This window comes from Doryrhamphus excisus, linkage group LG12 (genome assembly GCF_037039965.1).
Source record: "Doryrhamphus excisus strain RoL-2023G ecotype Guam linkage group LG12, RoL_Dexc_Guam_v1.1, whole genome shotgun sequence".
Taxonomy (NCBI): domain Eukaryota; kingdom Metazoa; phylum Chordata; class Actinopteri; order Syngnathiformes; family Syngnathidae; genus Doryrhamphus; species Doryrhamphus excisus.
The window spans coordinates 11,438,312-11,458,586 of record NC_136368.1 but is presented as its reverse complement, the minus strand read 5'-3'; the positions used below and the strand labels follow the sequence as shown (position 1 = coordinate 11,458,586).

General features: G+C 40.2%; 1 protein-coding gene across 3 annotated transcripts; it reads right to left on the bottom strand.

The window, feature by feature from the left end:
• Window positions 1–1,387: 1,387 nt before the first annotated feature.
• On the bottom strand, window positions 1,388–11,793 carry map3k19 (mitogen-activated protein kinase kinase kinase 19). Of its 3 annotated transcripts, XM_058082312.2 has the most exons (12): window positions 11,464–11,793; window positions 9,834–9,888; window positions 8,817–8,913; window positions 8,177–8,299; window positions 6,855–7,009; window positions 6,625–6,659; window positions 4,521–6,530; window positions 4,337–4,435; window positions 3,037–3,275; window positions 2,712–2,964; window positions 2,309–2,517; window positions 1,388–2,196 (listed from the first exon to the last, which is right to left on the bottom strand). In XM_058082312.2, exons 3-12 carry the CDS (start codon window positions 8,870–8,872, stop codon window positions 2,058–2,060), a joined length of 3,318 nt encoding a protein of 1,105 aa, XP_057938295.2. In that variant the 5' UTR covers window positions 8,873–8,913; window positions 9,834–9,888; window positions 11,464–11,793; the 3' UTR covers window positions 1,388–2,057. The 3 variants fall into 3 exon arrangements, with proteins under 3 accessions (XP_057938295.2, XP_078651427.1, XP_078651428.1); XM_078795301.1 differs by lacking the exons at window positions 9,834–9,888; window positions 11,464–11,793 and having other exon boundaries at window positions 8,817–9,041; XM_078795302.1 differs by lacking the exons at window positions 1,388–2,196; window positions 2,309–2,517 and having other exon boundaries at window positions 2,718–2,964; window positions 3,037–3,124.
• Window positions 11,794–20,275: the final 8,482 nt, after the last annotated feature.

Genomic DNA, 20,275 nt, shown 5'->3' with positions numbered 1-20,275 from the left:
CCTGAAAGACCTGTTAGTCTGCCCATTAGAAGTCCACCTGCACTCCATGTATCATCCTGAATCAGATGCACCTGTTTGAGGTCGTTAGCTGCATAAAGACACCTGTCCACCCCATACAATCAGTAAGACTTTAACTTGTAACATGGCGAAGACCAAAGAGCTGTCCAAAGACACCAGAGACAAAATTGTACACCTCCACAAGGCTGGAAAGGGCTACGGAGCAATTACCAAGCAGCTTGGTGAAAAAAGGTCCACTGTTGGAGCTATCATTAGAAAATGGAAGAAGCTAAACATGACGGTCAATCTCAATCGGAGTGGAGCCCCATGCAAGATATCACCTCGTGGGGTCTCAATGATTCTAAGAAAGGTGAGGAATCAGCCCAGAACTACACGACAGGACTTGGTCAATGACCTGAAAAGAGCTGGGACCACCGTTTCCAAGGTTACTGTAGGTAATACACTAAGACGTCATGATGTGAAATCATGCATGGCACGAAAGGTTCCCCTGCTTAAACCAGCACATGTCAAGGCCCGTCTTAAGTTTGCATATGACCATTTGGATGATACAGAGGAGTCATGGGAGAAAGTTTTATGGTCAGATGAGACCAAAATAGAACTTTTTGGTCATAATTCCAATAAGCGTGTTTGGAGGAAGAAGAATGAAGAGTACAATCCGAAGAACACCATCCCTACTGTGAAGCATGGGGGTGGTAGCTTCATGCTTTGGGGGTGTTTTTCTGCACATGGGACAGGACGAGTGCACTGCATTAAAGAGAGGATGACTGGGGCCGTGTATTGTGAGATTTTGGGGAACAACCTCCTTCCCTCTGTCAGAGCATTGAAGATGGGTCGTGGCTGGGTCTTCCAACACGACAACGACCCGAAGCACACAGCCAGGAAAACCAAGGAGTGGCTCCGTAAGAAGCATATCAAGGTTCTAGCATGGCCCAGCCAGTCTCCAGACCTGAACCCAATCGAAAATCTTTGGAGGGAGCTCAAACTCCGTGTTTCTCAGCGACAGCCCAGAAACCTGACTGATCTAGAGAAGATCTGTGTGGAGGAGTGGGCCAAGATCCCTCCTGCAGTGTGTGCAAACCTGGTGAAAAACTACAGGAAACGTTTGACCTCTGTAATAGCAAACAAAGGCTACTGTACCAAATATTAACATTCATTTTCTCAGGTGTTCAAATACTTATTTGCAGCTGTATCACACAAATAAATTGTTAAAAAATCATGCATTGTGATTTCTGGATTTTTCTTTTTAGTTTATCTCTCTCACAGTGGACATGCACCTACGATGAAAATTTCAGACCCCTCCATGATTTCTAAGTGGGAGAAATAGCAAAATAGCAGGGTGTTCAAATACTTATTTTCTTCACTGTAGGTATGGTTGAAAGTAAATAACACAAAATGACAATTGTAGTGTGCCATGTTAGTGTAAAAATCCTTTGAAGTGTTTATCATCAAGGCACTCAAGCCTTTTACTTGTCAGCCTTGTTTACATAATCAATAGTACTAATCAGAAGAAAGTCATTTATGTAAAATGCCCGGCTGTGTTTTTTTTTCCATTTTGAGATGTGCACATATTTTGGACAGAAATTGAAAGGTTGTCTTCCCCTTGATTCATTTACAACCATTGTCTTCACAACAGCTCTAGATTAAACTTTAATCCTAAATCTCTCCATGGACAAGGCTACTCTTGCTGATTAACAGGTTTTCTCATTACTTTACTCCTAAGTATGATGAAGGGGTTAATGTGGTCGTTAATTTTAGACTCCAGCAATGTTAAAATGTTGAAAATGTTGAGAGGAAAGCTCTTAAATTGGAATTTAATTTACGACCGATGAGAAGGTTGCGTAAATATTTTTGGTCACATAACTGAAGAATTGATTGACGTTATTTAATTTGGCCTCAACTGCAATGTTAAACATTTCTATATCTTTATGTTTGCATATGCTATATAAAGAAGGTACGTGAATGCATTACTACAAAACAAAGAATCAGATAAAACCACAGATACATGGAAGCTACATTAATGCATTTCTCCAAAAACAGAATCAGACAAAACCACAAAGTCCATCTGGATGATCACAGAAGTTGTTTTTCTGTGTACTCCAAGAGGTAACACCGTTCTTGTGTCTTGGGATAAATGAATGTTGGAGCAGTTGGTCCGCAGAGGGGCGTAATCGCTGGTCACTTGAGAGGAAGTGAAATTATGTTAGGACATTTAAAGATGTGTCATGAAAAGGAATTTAATTAAAAACTCCCAAGTAACTATTGAGGTGGCACACAGCAAAACAACCTTCACCTTGTCAAGCAGATGTTCACAAAGTCTTTGGCGCTCTCAGAAAATCCCTCAGGTAAAGAAGGCATCAATCCTTGTTTGGCCCCAATGTAAAACAAGGCAGCAATTTTGTCCATGTGTGCAAGAGGGGGTTTTCCTGTGGCCATCTCAAAGACAGTACAACCCACGCTCCAAACATCTGACTTCCTGCCATATCCCGTCTCAGTGATAACCTGTGGAGTGGATTTGAGACTATTATGTCAAACCATTGCAGTACGATAAATTGATCTCAATATTGAACTGTATTTTTCAATTGAAAAAATGTCTACCATAACAACTTTATGAAGCCCTTTTACATTTGGGGTCAAGAAATGTACACGTAAACCAAAAGGTGGCGCCAAATAACTTAGTATCCTATCAAACCTACCTCTGGTGCCATCCAGTAAGGTGTGCCATGGACAGACTTGAGCAGGTCCCCACTGCTGTTAGTGGTGTGGGTTATGAAGCTGAGGCGACGTGCACAGCCAAAATCTATGAGCTTGATGACACCAGTGGGCATCAGCATGACATTGTTTCCCTTCAAGTCACGGTGAATGACCCTGTTAAAGTGAAGGTATGCCACCCCTTCCAGGATCTGATGGGTGTATAGCGCCAGAACACGCTCTGGCAGTGGACCAAATCTGAGCACATAAAAGACATCAGAAAAAAACTTTTCCTTTGGAATGTTAAGGGACAATTCATTTTATTCTAACCTATGAAGAATGCTGGCGATGGATCCTCCTGGAATGTACTCCATGAAGATGGAAACCATGTGCTGATGGAGGGAGGTCCCGAGGAAGCCTACAATATTAGTGTGCCTAAGAGTTTTAAGAAGTTCCACTTCCCCCTGCAAACGACTATACTCTCTCTCGGCAGCCTCTGGGTCACAGGTGTCTAAAGTCACCTGTTTCACCGCTATCAACTGGCCTTGACTTGTCAGGCCGCAGTATACCTGGTGAGAAATGTAGTATAAGCAATAAGGATGCAGAATTATGCTAGATAAATGGGCCTTCCTCCTCAAACTAGGAGCTAGGAACTACACTAGGAGCCATGATGTCCAATACATTTGTGGATTTAAAAAAATACATTTATTCAGAGCCTTGTTTTACCCACTTCCTGATATTTTTTTTCAACATTTGTCACACTTCAGACTCATTCATTCATTTTCTACCACTTATCCTCAGGAGGGTCGCGGGGGTGCTGGAGCCTATCCCAGCTGTCTTCGGGCGAGAGGCGGGGTACACCCTGGACTGGTCGCCAGCCAATCACAGGGCACATATAGACAAACAACCATTCACACTCACATTCATACCTATGGACAATTTGGAGTTGCCAATTAACCTCGCATGTTTTTGGAATGTGGGAGGAAATCCGGGTCTCCTAGCTGTGAGGTCTGCGCGCTAACCGCCAACAGAAGAACCAACTGACATAACATACACACCTATTCCAACGAAGACACAAGCGTACAAATACATGTATTTAATTGGGTTGTATTCAGATATCTTTTTATCGCTTGTTTCTCTCGTGTGTATAGAATCTATACACACGAGAGAAACCACGAACGCAGTTGGTTCTTCTGTTGCAGGCATGTGTTTGGCCAGCTATGTGGGGCGGGTTGAGCATGACCTGTGAACCAGGAAGTGCGGGAATCAGTGTGTGTGCTGCGCTTTGGTGGTGGAAGTGTGAAAAATAAAGTTGACTGGAAGCAGCCGTTTGCCGTGTTCTTTTTTGGTATTGAAATCCTTAAGCAAAGATTGATTTAAGCTGCTCGACATTGTTCTATACTATAGAACAATGTCGAGTGCATTATTGCCCACTTTTAATGCAGTTCGGCGCAGGATCGGATATATGGATAGTCTGGTTATATCTGTATTTTTTCCGACTCCCGAGAATATCGATATAACGAGACTTTACTGTATATATATATGTATATACACACACACACACACATATTGATGATCTGAAACATTCAAGTGTGACAATATTTCAATTCCTGTATATTGGTGTACTTACTGTCCCATAGGCTCCACGGCCAAGTACTTCACCCTTTGTCCAAGAAATCGTGTCATCTGACCTAAATCCATGTAAGGCTGCCAAGTCCAATGAAGTAACCTGTCAAAAAATTTTTCAACAAAGTTTTATAAATTGTAATGCATTGGCACTTATGGCAGATATCTTTCTTCAAGTTTACCCCTACATTCTCATTCTTTCTTGGTGAAGGACTGTCTCCTTCGAGGAGCTCCATTTCACAGTTTTTGGGACATGGTGCAATGGAGACATCCCTCTCATCCAGTGAGATCAACTCCTCAGCAAGACATTGCAGCAAGTCATCTGTAAGTGGTCCGTCCCCAACCTCATCCAGAAACTTCTGATACACTGGTGACATCACAGTGTGCCCACTACTGTGACAAGATGTCCAAGTGTCGACTCTTGGCATTTGGGGGCTTATTGATAATGCTGGCTCAGGGTCTATTTGATTTGTATTTCTTGTGCATGTTCTGATGTTTGTTGAACTTAAAGCTGTCTCCTCCATATTTGTATAAAAGTGACTATAACCGTTGGCTGTCATTGGCATACATTTGCCATCTGTGTTTAATGTTTCAGACTTAAATCCAGTAGGAACCTCGTCAAGGGTTGATAATATAGGAACTTCATTCTTCCCTACATCTTCAGTGAGAACCACCTTATCCTCAGGTTTACTTATGCACTCCATTCTGCATGTGTCCTTTGGTGCATGTAGAAGGTGAGGTTTCACCCTAGAGGATAAAGGTTTTGCTTTTCCTTTCGTTGAAACCACTGTTGTCTCTGTGGGGCTTCTCCTTAGCTTAGTCTGCACTTGTTTCAAGGGTCTATGTTTGACCTTATGGATCTCTGTTGACTTCCTGGAATGAGCGGCTTGTAGTTGTTTCTCCTCAAAGCTGACTGGATTTCGAAGTTTATCATAAATCGGACCAGCAAACATCTCATAGATGGCAGGCCCTTTGCCTTCACTCTGAATTGTCTTAAACATGTCGTTATATGTGATGAAGTCCATAGCAGATTTAGACCTTTGTGTCCCACCTACATCTGGACTCTTTAACTGGTGGGTGCTCTTTATCTCCCTGCCTTTTGGGGGCTGTCTTGTGCAGGGGTTGCCTACCTTGTCAGGATTTGCTCTTCTACAGTATGCAGTAACCGCTCCGTTCTTTTGCGGCAATGGGGTGTCAGAGGTCCAACACGAAACCTTTACAGATTTAAGATTAGATTTCACCAAAGAGACAGGAACTTCTTTACCAACAATTTGATCATGGCTTCTAGTCGTGTTCTCTAGGGATTGGTTGGAAAGAGAGAGGTGCACTAAAGCTTTCGGGGCCTGAGTCAGGTTTTCAGTCAGGTCTTTCTGCTTGAGTCTGGTGATAGACAAGTTTGTCCTCAATTCACAATTTGGATTTAATTCTTTTGCCCTGCTTTGGGTAAGCTTTAAAGCTTTCTTCAGTTTTACATTCTTAAGATCCACCCTTTGATTGTTAGAATTTAATGAGGTTTCTTCAAAAGCTGAGCTAGTATTTAACTTGGCACCCTCAGTTCCACAGTAGGTCGATTCTCCTACTTTGGAATCCTTTGCGGTTGCGGGTTTATCCACCAAGGAATCCTGAATGATTGGATCTGCCCGTTTCACAGTCTGGTTGCAGCCATTATTAATAGACGTTGATAGGAATGGTGTTTCATGTTTCACTGTGTGTCTGTTTCTTATGCAGTAATTCTGGTTGGCATTATTGCAATTTATAAAAGTGTGACAGTTGACAGACTCTTGTATGCCGGTTGGCTTGTGGAGTTGTGATGTGGAATGGATTTTCTTATCCTTCCCATCACCAGACTCACTGTGTTTCAGATGCTTTGAAACCTTGGCCCTTGTGAACATCCTGCCAACGTCTTCATGTATATTGCTTTCATAATCCTCGTCTTCCAGATCAGTAGAACTCTGGCTGCTGGTACTGGACCCGCTGTCCTCACTGTCACACCTGACAGGGAGTGGGCCAGTACGAGGGGTGCCCCATGAAAATCTTTTCAAGTGTGTCATGGAACGAAGGCTCTTGGTGATTGGCTTTAAGGGAAGACTGTGCTTTAACGGCGGTGCAGCAGCATTGTCTTTTAGCCTGAGGTCCAGTGGTTCCAGCTGCTTGGGTGTCCGGAGAAGGGCAGCAGGTTGCAGAGCCAATATGGGACCCTGTTGTAAAACCGTAGAATACGTCAATTTATAATCCAGGTCTGTGGTTACAAATAGGAATACATTTAATGGTCATTTGTTGTTTAAATCTTACCTTTTGTTCACTGGTCGGTTCGTGAGAACTCAATCCTACCAACATAGATTGACATTTTCATATTACAATTCACCGTATAGTACTTCCAATGATTTATTATCACAGGAATTGTCTCTTGTGTAATATCTGTATGGCAGGGCAGTATTAAAATGCAGGTATAAAAATATTATCAGTTTTTGCAAAAACATCTTTCTTCACAATAACAAAAAAAAAACATGCAAGTTGCGTACGTGTCTGGATGTGTGCCCTGGCCTGCAGTACGTAGTTTGAACTCAGGAGTGGTTCCAGGATACTTGGAGCTGATTGACTGAGCTTAGTAGGTTCTGCAGGAGACAGCAGGCCTAAGGATGATGGAGCCGCTTCCACTAAACTTCTTGTTCTTTGCCTGTGAAGGACACATTTGTGAAGGACAAGTTGCAGTCAGACTAGATAGGACAGCTCTAGTCTGAAGCCTGTTCAGACGAGAGGCATAACGTCTTCTAAGACAACCTAAACAGCCCAGTTGCGACCCATTGATTGCCCTGAGAGGTTGTTAAATTCCGGATGAGTGCACATGGGTGATTCTCCTGAAAGGTGTACCAAAGAAGGTTTCATCGCTTTGAAGGGTATAGTGATACTGCAAACTCATTGAATGAACACGTCTAGCAGTGTGGAATATTTGTGTCTGTTGTGTATAAGGCCTGCAAGGCAGATTTCCAAGACGAAAAAACCTGTCTCAATTTTGCCAGAAAAGATCTTGATGATCCTCAAGACCTTTAGGAAAATACTCTGACGAGACAAAGTTGAACTTTTTGGAAGGTGTGTGTCCCATTATGTCTGGCGTAAAAGTAACACTGCATTTCAGAAACAACATTATCCTAACAGTGAAATATGGTGGTAGTAGTGTGATGGTCTGGAGCTGTTTTGCTGCTTCAGGACCTGGAAGACTTAATGTGATAAATGGAACCATGAATTCTGCTGTCTACCAAAAAATCCTGATGGATTCGGGCCATCTGTTTGTGACCTCAAGCTGAACGGAAGTGGGGTTCTGGATATGATAAAATAAGCGAATTGTGTGTGTGTGTCATGTGACTTCATTTGTCACATCCACATTAGTAATGTCAAACTTGATACCTTTTACTGCTTTGAGTTTTTATGAGTCGGTCACTGAAGTGAATCAGGTACTTGACTAATTGTTACTGGCATATTGCACAACTGCTTTCAAATTGTAGCAAAACTATAATAAATAAAGTGTCTAATATAGTCTTTAAAGTATGGCTACTGTATTTACAAAGCAGGAGAGGCTCTCTACTGACATGAATGGAGCAGGATCTACTTCGCATGCTGTTTTGAAAGGACTTCTCTGCTTTATTTGTATGTCTTGCTCAATGGCAAGCAGGAGAAGTCTTTCTTCGATTTTGCATACATTTTAGGCTTTCAGTTGTTTAGGAAAATACTCCCTTCAACACTCAAGTGATTACATTTTAATTAAAAAACAAAAATTTACAAGATGTCAATAATACTTTGAAGTTTGACAAAATCTGCATTTCATCAGTCTATGTCTGCTATGTACCTGTGTTTTGGGGGTACAGGATGGCGGTTGCTTCTCCAAGTCAGCTGTCCTGATGAAGGAACGCAATCTAAATGACTGTGCTGTCTGCAGTTGTTGCCCAGGCTGGGCAAAGGCAAAGTTCGTCTGAAAAAGATGGGAAACAAAAGTGAAAACAACTGTTTGTCAACATTAGATATATAGACTATAAAACCAAAGAACCATCCCTTCCAAGTAGCGTTCTCTACTTCTCAACATTAGAAACCTGCCCAAATATCATTTTGTCCTTGGATAATTTGGACTTGATTCAAAAGGGAGGCTCCCATGTAAAAAGACAATGGGTCGATTCACCAAACCCCTCCTCACTCCCTGACTGTCTGTTTCTAACCAGTTTGAGGAGAACAGGTTGTCCTCCAGCCACAGCGACAGGTGGCCGCATACAGGTCTGGTGTTGTAACCGGAGAGCAAACCATTCACATGCTGATGTCAAAGTAAGATGCACTTGTTGACATTTCGGGGAAATGTTCGGGGAAAGCATGCATACTGTGTTACTGTGTGTCAACTGTACGCACATTTGCTTGTATGTACACAAGTGTTTTTCATTACTTATAAACACATGTTAAAGGGTGCGAAGAGTGTATAAACATAAGGATACTCATCCAACCTTCTTCCTGACATAGCGTCTTGGTAGGATTGGACCATGTCTGTCAGTGTTTCCATGGCATTTTGGTCACTGTAAAGACTCCCCTCATCTTCTTTATCTGCTACAAACAGACACAAATTATGTACTTATATGAAAACATAGAGTGGATTAACACACACTAATATCACACACTACAACAATTGACTCTTGTTATTATGAACAAATAATTTGTCATGGTTATTACCTTTTTATGCGCTCTGTTCCCTTTGACTGAAGTCATTTTTACATCTCCATTCATTACTAAACTTGTTTTCTCCCCCCCCCCCCTTTTAGCTTAGGTTTTGTTTTCTCCTTGTGTGTGCATTGGGCTGCTACTATGTCTGAAGTAAATAATAGAAAGGAAGGCACTCAGAAAGAAGGTTGTACTGCCAGTGAGACCCCACCCATGCACCTTAGTCCATCCCACCGTGTCCTGTCTTAATCCTTCCCTGCCACTCCTCCCTCCCCTCCCATTTCACGGTGATTTTACCTTACTCACCAAATACTACAAGAGATGCTATTTGTATAGTTCAATGTCACTGCTAAAAGACGGAACTTAATTGGATTGTGATGTTTTGTAGAGTGATGATCATATACTGTTTCAATACTAGATACGTTTATGGAAAATCATATGTCAAATATGCATCACATCCATGTCTACAGCCCTTGCCTTTACCAGCAGGTGGCCTCATGAGTGTGTGACGGCCACGGTAAGATAACCGTGAATACATCACAAAAAAAAGACAATCGGAGGAAAATAAAGCATAGCCCTGCATTTGCTGGAGGTTATTCTGGCATTGGAGCACATGACGACAGTGTTTGTCAGAGATGTAGAGAGAGGTACGCTTGCTCGCTGTCCATCCCTGACAAATAATTCAAAGAAAGTCTGGTAATTGGTAAAACATATTTACCCTCCCACTAATAGTGTCCTCAATCAATAACTCACTATATATGTCACTATCACGCTGTCAATGAAATGGTCATCAAAATACCCCGTACCCTGTCTGGAGAATTTATGATGGTCAAGTTGACATTCAGACGATTCCAATGTTTCCTGCAAAACAAAGAATATGGTTTAAGCCAATAAATGCACTGACGGCTGGTGAACATGATTCTGTAGATATACTACACTGCATCAAACAAATCAGTGTGTGGATGCAAAACAACTTTCTCCAGCTAAAGTCAGCCGAAATTGACATCATTGTCTGTGGCCCACAGAAACAACAAGAAAGTGTTATTAGTCACCTCGAGACTCTTTCTATAAAACATAATCAGTTTACAAATCTAGGGGGTAATAATGGACTCAGATCTGAGCTTTAACAGCCACATTAAAGCCACAATACTATCTTAAGACAGATTTAGAGAGACTAATCCATGTTTTTGTCTCCAGCAGCCTAGACAACTGTAACAGCCTTCTCACCAGGCTCTCTAAACAAGCCGTAAAACAGCTGCAGTACTTACTTGAACCGGGAAATATGGAAACCATATTAGTCCAGTACTCAGGTATCTGCATTGGCTTCAGAGAACAGCTCTTCTTGTGTACTGGTCTTTTCATGGTATTGCGCTAAAGTAGTAGAGTCACATGAACATCTCGGGTTCTGGGAAGCTCAGGGACTGGTCTCCTTGTGAGTGTGCCCAGAGTCGGGACTAAATATGGTGAGGCCGCATTTCAATTTTATGCTGCCAAAATCTGGGACAGTCCTCCAGAAGATGTGCAACCATCCTCAACTCTGGCAATGTTCAAATCCAGGCCGAAAATAAACTGTGAATATGACAATTGAAAACATTTTATCTGTACTCTTCATTCATTCATTTTCAACCGCTTATCCTCATGGAGTCTACCCCAGCTGTCTCTGGGAGAGAGGCGGGGTACACCCTGGACTGGTCGCCAGCCAATCACAGGACACATATAGACAAACAACCATTCACACTCACATTCATACCTATGGACAATTTGGAGTCACCAATTAACCTAGCATGTTTTTGGAATGTGGGAGGAAATCGGAGTACCTGGAGAAAACCCACGCATGCACGGGGAGAACATGCAAACTCCACACAGAGATGGCCGAGGGTGGGCTGTACTCTTCGATTTTTATTTATTTATTTATTTTTAATGGAATTATTTAAGGATTTCATTGTAATGATTTCAGAATTATTTTATGTTTTATGACATCCGTGAAGCACTTTATGTACCTATTGTGTTCTATAAATACACTAGCCTTGTCTTGCCTACTTGAAAAATCACATTTTGAATTAAAAGTCCTCTTATAATCATAGAAAATGTCAGGATTCTATCTTCAATGTTGCAATTCTATGTTGCAATCGGAGATGCTGCTCCCTCTGCCCTTACTATGTACTCCTTCAGTGGCAAACCCAACAATAAACAACATAAAAATAACTATACACACAATGTGAGCAGTCACTAATCATCATCTCCACATACTTGTCATTGCCGCCATCACTAAACCTTTCACTAAACTAAATGTTTTCTGTTTATCTGTCGGTTAACAGCAGGAAAACACCCTACACCAGTCTGTGTATGCTCACCCATGTATGCTCGTTTACAATAAAAATGACATTCTAGTCTATATTATGTCCTAGTTTATTAAATGAAAGGTAAGTCACTTACCTCAAAGTCGCTATCTGGTTTAAAGTAGTTGTGATGGGCTGTTGTCTGAGTGAGGCTACTTGTGGGAACCTGATCTGTGAGGCTTTCAATGTCCAACTCTACATCCAAATATCTGAGATCTGCGTCCTGGCAAGAAGTGTGTTTGTCTGGAAGCAGGGATGACCCTGGGCTGGCATCTGCAGTATAGAAATAATAGAAATAAAAGCGTCTATGACTTACTTGGAGCGTCAATGGTCTGAACAGGTCAAGCCTTTTAAAAACTTGAAATCCCCATTTGGGGAGAAAACGCCCCCACCCCCTTCAACACACAGTTGTTTAGACAAGGTGTGGGAAAAGCTGTAAAACAACAAAAAAGAGAATAGGTATCTCCTTGAACTTCATTACTCATTTCCTCATCTCATTCCACTCATTCCATCATTATTAACGTTGGAAGTCGTCATAATTTCATTCAACTCCTGTTTCTGTTTTATATACTTGACACAGACACACACTCTCAAATTGAAGGCGCTTAGTGGCATTAGTACCTCACGCGCACACACACAAACAAGCTTTTCTTATTCACAACTCCCACATGAGAGGAGGCTTTGAGTGTAACTGCAGAGGTTTTTGCTCTGAAAGCAGGATTATGAATGAACTTGGAATGTTGTGTTCGTGTGTGAGAGAGGAAGGAAATGTACTTTCACATAATCATGAATAGAAGAATATTCAGAGGTGTGTGAATGTGCATGTACACCAGAGGTCTCAAACACGCGGCCCGCGGGCAGGACACCAGTTTGAGGCCCCCGCCTTGATATGAAAGTTTAATGTTAGTGTGGACCGCGCAAGTTTGATATGGATGCTGTATGGCATCATGTACCCAGAAAAAATGATTACGTTTGATTAATGTTCATGTTAAAGGTTAAATAACTGTTAATAGTTATCCTCCCTATCCGTGTGGAAGTGGTAAGTTTTTGGCTATTTAAGTTTAAAGGAAATAACTTGAAGGCTACCGTTTAGGTCACTAGTTTGCGAGTTAGCATGTGTCTCAAGACCCTGCAGTTGCGCAACATGTTGTAAATAAAAAGAGTATAAATGTGACTATAGTCGTGTTTTGTCATGTCTACAGGGCTCTAATAATGCTTTGTTCATTTTAATCTGAAAAAAATAATTTGTCTACCCACCAACTATATGTGGTTTCTATTACTTGCCTTTTTATTAATATTATTATATTTATTTATTACTGATTGATTGATTTTCTTTATTCTTGATTTGTTTATTTATTTTTCATCTTATTTTGTGCACAAAAATAAAAATTATTGAGAAAAATATTTGAGAACAGTGGAATGTTTTGTCAGAGCTTTTATTGTAGAAAATTGGAACCAAAGCACTGAAAAAGTTTGTATATTTTTCTGTTTTTAATAAATGCGTTTTTTTTTGGGGGGGGGCGCATTCCTAAGACTTTTTGATGCGGCCCAGCCTTGCCCAGACCCTAGCTCCAGTGGCCCCCTGACTCCTGATGTACACGCTTTGAAAAATAATGAGTTATATCGGAACCATCAAATGGGACTCCAAACCTTTAAGATATTAAGATTAAGATATGCCTTTATTTACAAAGAAATATTGACAATGTTAGGCATTATTAGGTATCACTGCTGCATACTCAGCCACCCTGCCAAGTGCTCCCCCCTAAAATGCCCCACCAATCTAAAGCTTTTTAAAGCGCCACCCTGATGAGACATTTTATATACGTATATGGGTGGATTTTACAGCTTTTTGGGGGAGCCAGACATTTTTTGTTGCTAGGGACAAATGCACGAGTTACTTTAAAGGCCTGAAAAGGGTTAATAAGTAACCAGAATTAATCAGTACCCCAACAAACATCAGCAAGTGTTGCATAAGTTGTATTCTAAAGTGACTGTGATGAGCATTTAACAAAAGCCTTTGTTGAATGCACATCAGCTTCTCCTTTTTTATTTTTTTTTACTTTGAATCGTGTTTTTTTTAACTGTAACTAAATTGTCACTACAAATGCTAATACTATTTCATGAAATGTGTGTGTGTGTATGTGGGTTGCTTGGGTGTGTGTGTTTTCATGACCTCACTGTGTCTAGCATTACATTGTGAGAACTCGCTTTGGAACAGAAAGCTTTGCCACAGGCAAATCTTGTTGTTGTTTTGTGTCTTCATGTGGTGTGTTTGAGTGTACCTGAGAGACTTATGGCCTCCAGTATCATGCGAACAATTTCTTCCTTCAGAGGGCTGTTGATGTTAGCAGCATACGTGAGAGCAGAGCAGCCGCTGTCATCTTGTACCCACAAGTCTCTGAACACACATTTTTTAAAAACCAATTAGTTTAGACATGTCCCATCTCAAACTAGGAACATTAGGACTAGGAGCACTACCTGGACAAAAAAAATGCTACTTTTGTGGACTCCTATAGAGCAGCTACACACAATAACCCACACAGAAATCTTTCTTGATCTTCCAGAATCTGCACCGATACCAGCTTGGATTTACAAAACGGTGTGTTATTCCACCCATGGCATGCTTGTGGCCAAACACGCTTTTCTGTGATTGGTCCCACTCAGGCTGTACTGATAACAGCTTGTACAGTTTGTACCTGGGAATGCCCATATAAGGAAGTCAGACTCACTGTGAGGTCACATGAGCCAGTGTTTGAAAAAACTCTCCGACACTAAGCGTTCAGAGACATCCCAAACTTCTTTCAGGGCTCACTTACCAAATTCCTACACCATTTATTGGTCAGAAAAATAGAAAAAGCATGAAAAGTTCATTTCCATTCAAAAATGTAAAAAACAACTCAAATGAAAATCATCAAAACGTAGAGTGCATGCATTAATGATGAGGTATTCATGAAGGTGTGTGTGTTGTCTTACACCGAGAGTCTTAGCAGTTCTTTGACCACTTCCACAGGCCTGTGTTGCCATGGCAACCGAGCCATGCCTTCAAACAGGTCAATGTCTCTGATGGCCAGCATGACTGCAGTCAGACCATCGCTGTTAGGGATGTTAATATCCACTTTGTCTGTCTGAGCCTAACACATAAAAACAAACATTTCAAATGTAATCAGGACACAATAGCTGATAGAACTTAGTAGCCATACAGTGATGGCACTAGATTCCATTTAGTCCTCAAGTGATCTATTCATCTGCTATACATTGCTGGAAAAGTACTATTTCTTACAGTTTGTCACATTTCAAACAGACTAAAACATTGGACAAGATAATCCAAGTAAACACAAAATACAGTTTTTAAGTGAAGACCTCCATGACCTTACATGAAGAAGTAATTGCCCCCCTACACCTATTGGCTGGTAGTGCCGCCCTTAGCAAGAACATCAGTAATAGCTGGTATTGAGTTTTTGACATTGCCGTTGAAAAATGTTGGACCTTTCTTTTTTCCAGACTTGACAAACATGCAAAACGTAAGAAACAATGTATGTCTAAAGCAGGGGTCTCAAACACGCGGCCCAGGGACCAGATGTGGCCCGCAGGACACTAGTTTGAGGCCCCTGCCTTGATATGAAAGTTTAATGTTAGTGCGGCCCGCGCAAGTTTGATATGGATGCTGTATGGTATCATGTACCCAGAAAAAAATATTACGTTTGATTAATGTTCATGTTAAAGGTTAAATAACTGTTATCCTCCCTATCCGTGTGGAAGTGGTAAGTTTTTGGCTATTTAAGTTTAAAGGAAATAACTTGAAGGTTACCGTTTAGGTCGCTAGCTCTCTAGTTTGCGAGTTAGCATGTGTCTCAAGACCCTGCAGTTGCGCAATATGTTGTAAATAAAAAAAGTATAAATGTGACTATAGTTGTGTTTTGTCATGTCTACAGGGCTCTAATAATGCTTTGTTCATTTTAAATCTGAACAAAAATAATTTGTTTACCCACCAACTATATGTGGTTTCTTAAGTTTTTATTATTTGCCGTTTTATTATTATTATTATATTTATTTATTTATTACTGATTGATTGATTTTCTTTATTCTTGATTTGTTTATTTATTTTTCATCTTATTTTGTGTAGAAAAATAAAAAGTAAGATATTTGAAGTGGAATGTTTTATCAGAGCTTTTCTTGTAGAAAATTGGAACCAAAGCGAAGTTCTTTAAATTTTTTTGTTTTTAATAAATGCGTTTTTTTTTTTTTTTGTAAAACCTGATGTGGCCCAGTCTCACCCAAGCTACAGTGGCCCCCAAGTAAATTAAATTTGAGACCCCTGGTCTAAAGAGTTTATGGATTCAATAGAATCTTTGAAGATTTTTGTCAAAGTAAGAATTTATTGATTTGTTAAACAGGTACTGTTTTCTTAATTAATTTAAAATAATCACTTCTTCCTGCTGATGTCTAGTCTTACTTTGAGGCATTCATGCGCACTCGTAATTTTAAGTGTTAGGCGCTAATTATTATTTATTTTTACTCACGTACCCCACTTTGGGAACCACTGGTGTAATGGACTTTAGAAATGAGCCCTCATGAGAACATGGCACGGTTTCTGAATGATTTAGCTTTTCTTCTGTGAGTGTCTTACCAGGAGGTGCTGTACTGTGTGCAGGTCTCCCTGCCAGGCGGCCTGCAGCAGCCTGGTCTGAGGGTTCAAATGTGGCCTTGACATCCAGCTCAGCATTCTCTCCTGTAGCTCAGGAGCGCTGACGTGTAGTGCTGTCTGCTTGGCGCAGTTACAGAGTGTCATATCAACCCTAGTCTGCAGCAGGCGCTCCGCCACCTGAATGCAAGTGAAATCAAATGGAAACTTGAGGACGTAGCCCATTTAGACGTTGTCTTGGTTTCAGCCCTAATCTTGCTCACAAGGTACAGCAACTGCACTCTTAGTTGTGCTTTCATGCACTTACGTATGTCCATCCTCAATTTACTTTGAGGATGATTGTTACACAGTATATCGCTGCACTTCATTTATCAACCAGGGGGGAATATTATCCCTGTGGTCTGACATATTTCATGTGACGTGTTTGTTTTGAAAGACTCCCAGTGTGTGTCCCCAGGCGTCAAGTGATGAGCAGTCACATGCCTTCCTGATGAACTACATCTGACATTGTTATGTTCGGAAAATTAACAGTCTGCCATGCCCACACACACTAATATTAGTCGGATTAGTCGTACAATACATAATGTACACTATTTAATGGAGTGTTAAGCACTGTACAAACCATACCTCAGTCATTCCATCACAACAGGCATTGATGAGAGGATTGCAGTCTCGCTCCTCTTGATCATCAGCCTTGTAGAATTGCCTGACATCTTCATTCTCCACCTTTGGCTCAATGCTCACAATGATACCCCCCAAATATTCCTCCTCTTGCTCTCCATGCAGCATGGCATCCACGATCAGCAGCCACGTTTTCTGCTCACTTCTCCTCTTGTCCGTGTTTCATGTGAAGGAATAAAGTTAATGACCATATACCGTCAAACAAAAAAAGAAACCCCAAGCTTTGTGTCTGACTACAACTGCATGTACGTGTTTGTGTTTGCACCGTGATTTAAATCTCTAATGATCAGGTTGTATCCACGGAGACAGCACAGGAGGCGTGTTTGGAATGACTGTGTGTTGCATTATTACAGCTAATGAGTCACCAATGTACAGGTTGTCCCGAAATATGGACGCTTTGGCAAAAATGCATGTACTTAACATGGTTTTAAAAAATATAAAAAATGATTAATTTAACAAAAATACATACTTTTTTATTTTATTGATTATTTAATTACATATTATTTTTTCATTATAGTTGTAATTCTTTTAAATATTTTCTCTTTTAACTTCATTATTACTTTTAACTTTTTTGTATAATATATGCATGTTATATTTGTATATTACTGCATACAATATGTCCAGACATTTTGATATATATTTTTTTAATTATTATCCTTGTTGTATTAACATTCCATTGTATTATTTTTATATAATTCAGGTAATTGTTTTATTATATATTGATTCACTGGTGTTTGTAAGTATTTCTTATTGTAATTCAAATTTTTTTGTGTAATGTATTCATATTATATTTATATGTCCAGACTTTTGGGACACCCTATACATCATATAACGCACGCTTGATTATGAAGGTGAATGTAAGAGTAGTTGCCCAAACACGTCTTTACAAGTTTACCAGATTGCTACAAATCAAGTCAGTCAATATGGGAATAAAAGTACATCTGTAACAAGCTAACTTTTCAAATGAGCTTTCATGTGATGTTTAATTACATGCTGGTAGTGATGTTTTGTAATGTTAAAAAAAAAACAGGGCTGGGACCCATTTATAGGCGTAATGGCACAATTGAAAATTATAATTGAATAAGAAAGGTAAAAATGTGATGAAAAATTAAAAATGTGCAGTAATTTACAAGAATTAAGTCCAAATATTATGAAAAAAAAGTTATCCTCATATTATGAGGAAAAATAATAGAATTTTAGTAGCATGAAACTGAACTATGAAATGAATACTTTTAAAGTCGTAAATTATGAAAAACTAACAAAACAATAACATTTTATAAATGTACAATATGGCAAAAAGTTAGAATATTATGAGAATAAAGTCAGTACATTGTGGGAAGTCATAATTACGATACATGAATGTACAAAGAAAAATAACAGCACTAATTAAAAAAAGCTATAATATCAGAAAGGCAAAATATTAACATCCACAAGAATAAAGTTGCAGTTATAATAGAATAAACTTCCTATATTATGAGGGAAAATGTTGTCATTTTAATAGCACAAAGTTTAAATATTAAATAATTTTTTTAAGTTGCAATATTATGAGAAACCTTCATTACAACCTCAAAAATGAAGAGCAAAGACCAAACTGCATACTAATTATACTTTTTTTTTTTTTTAGCATATCTACCAAAATTTGTTAGTTTTCTAGAGTGGTCCTTTCATTCTTTCCAGTTTGTGGCCCTAGATGGAAAAAGTTTGGACTCCCCTGCTTTAAAAGAAACTTTTGTTGACATACTTACCGAGATGTTGTTTCCCTTGTAAGCCTGCTGTGGACATCATGTGACCATTGAAACAAACTTTACGTCCTCCTTTTTTCAGCTCTGGTACAAGTTTCCACTATTACACGTTTGTTTGCACACCTTCTGCTGTATGTTTTCATCTAGTTGCCTTGGTAACGCACCGACAGACAGACAGACAGACAGGTTTTAAGTAGTGGGAGGCTGTTTGGAGCCTTACACAACAAGACAAAGGGTATACAGTATCAACCTTTTATTCTATCACCATCACCACAACATTATTACAGTATTTAATGAGCTGTTATTTGTAGTAAGAAAAAAGGACACTTTTTTAACTTTTAACTTTTTTAGGGCCCCCAATGTATGGATCCTTATTAAGCATGGGTATCCACACTTTTTGGAATACATCATGTAAAATGAAAGTGTGTGTGTGTGTGTGGCGGGGGGCTATTATGCTAATTTTTCGGCCCTTTGTATTGAGTTGTGAACTCCTATAGAGCAGTTACACACAATAACCAGCACAGAAAGTGTTCTAGTTCTTCCAGAATCTTCACCTATTCAGCTGTATTTCTTTGGATTTTGTACTTCCCGTGAAAACTGTCAGTTTGATGTATTCCATTATGTATTTTTGAAGATCTTTTAATATTGGCTTCCGCCACAAGATGAAGCCGATCCAGTTACCGTATGAAGTTCGTAACTCTAGGCCATGCTCCAACATGCTTGGTGCTGTAATGCGCCTCAAAGCTGGTTGCCACTTGACTACCGCCACCCGCAAGAAGAAGAAAACACAAAACCACCATGCAGACATGTCCGTGGTATACCATGGTGAAGCAAGTTTCACTTTGGACTGTAGATACAGCGGTAGTTACCCCAACTGTGCCTGGGCTGCTGTGTCATTGTGTGGGGAGCTCGACAGTAACTGCTGGTTGCTTACACTAGGGACCGTCAATAAATTGCATTGAAGTTTTGAGTTGTTTTTAAAAAAGTAAAATATTAGAAATCACATTGCAAATTTATCTATAACCATGTCAAATTATTCTAAAAGTATTTTGCAAGGCTTTTATTTCTAATTTTATCTTTTATTGGATGAGGGACAGCTTCATGGTGGAGGGCGGTTAGCGTGCATGCAACACAGCTAGGAGACCCGAGTTTGATTCCACCTTCGGGCATCTCTGTGTGGCGTTTGCATGTGTGGGTTTTCTCCGGGTACTCCAGTTTCCTCCCACATTCCAAAAACATGCTAGGTTAATTGGCGACTCCAAATTGTCCATAGGTATGAATATGAGTGTGAATGGTTGTTTGTCTACATGTGCCCTGTGATTGGCTGGCGACCAGACAGGGTGTACCCCGCCTCTTTTTTTCTTGAAATATATATGTAACTCGTAGGTTGGTTTACAAAATGTAAAATATCCAATTGGCCTGCGTAACATATCTTACCTTGAGCCTGAAGCGGCTCTCGTTGTGAAAACTTTGGACACCCTCTTACTGCACTTCTCCATATGGCCAGTAGAGGGCAGTGACTGACAATAGAATTTCAATACAACATGCACCTGTTTTTAACCTGCAAGTGTTCAGTGCACAACCCCATACAAAATTCAACTTTATTCAGATTGTCTTTTTGTCAAGTTTAATATCCGCATATCAACTCTACAGCCAAAACAAGTACTTGTAAAGTTGACAGTCTGTGGGGGAGTGGGTGGAATCCACTAACTCCCTCATCTGCCCCCCCCTCACCCCGCTCCCTGTGCAGTAATTGCTATGTTTGGGTCTCCCCTGTGCCCCCACCGCCCCCGCCCACCCAGCGCCGTGTCCTCACGGAAAGGACACACACAGGCGCGCGCACA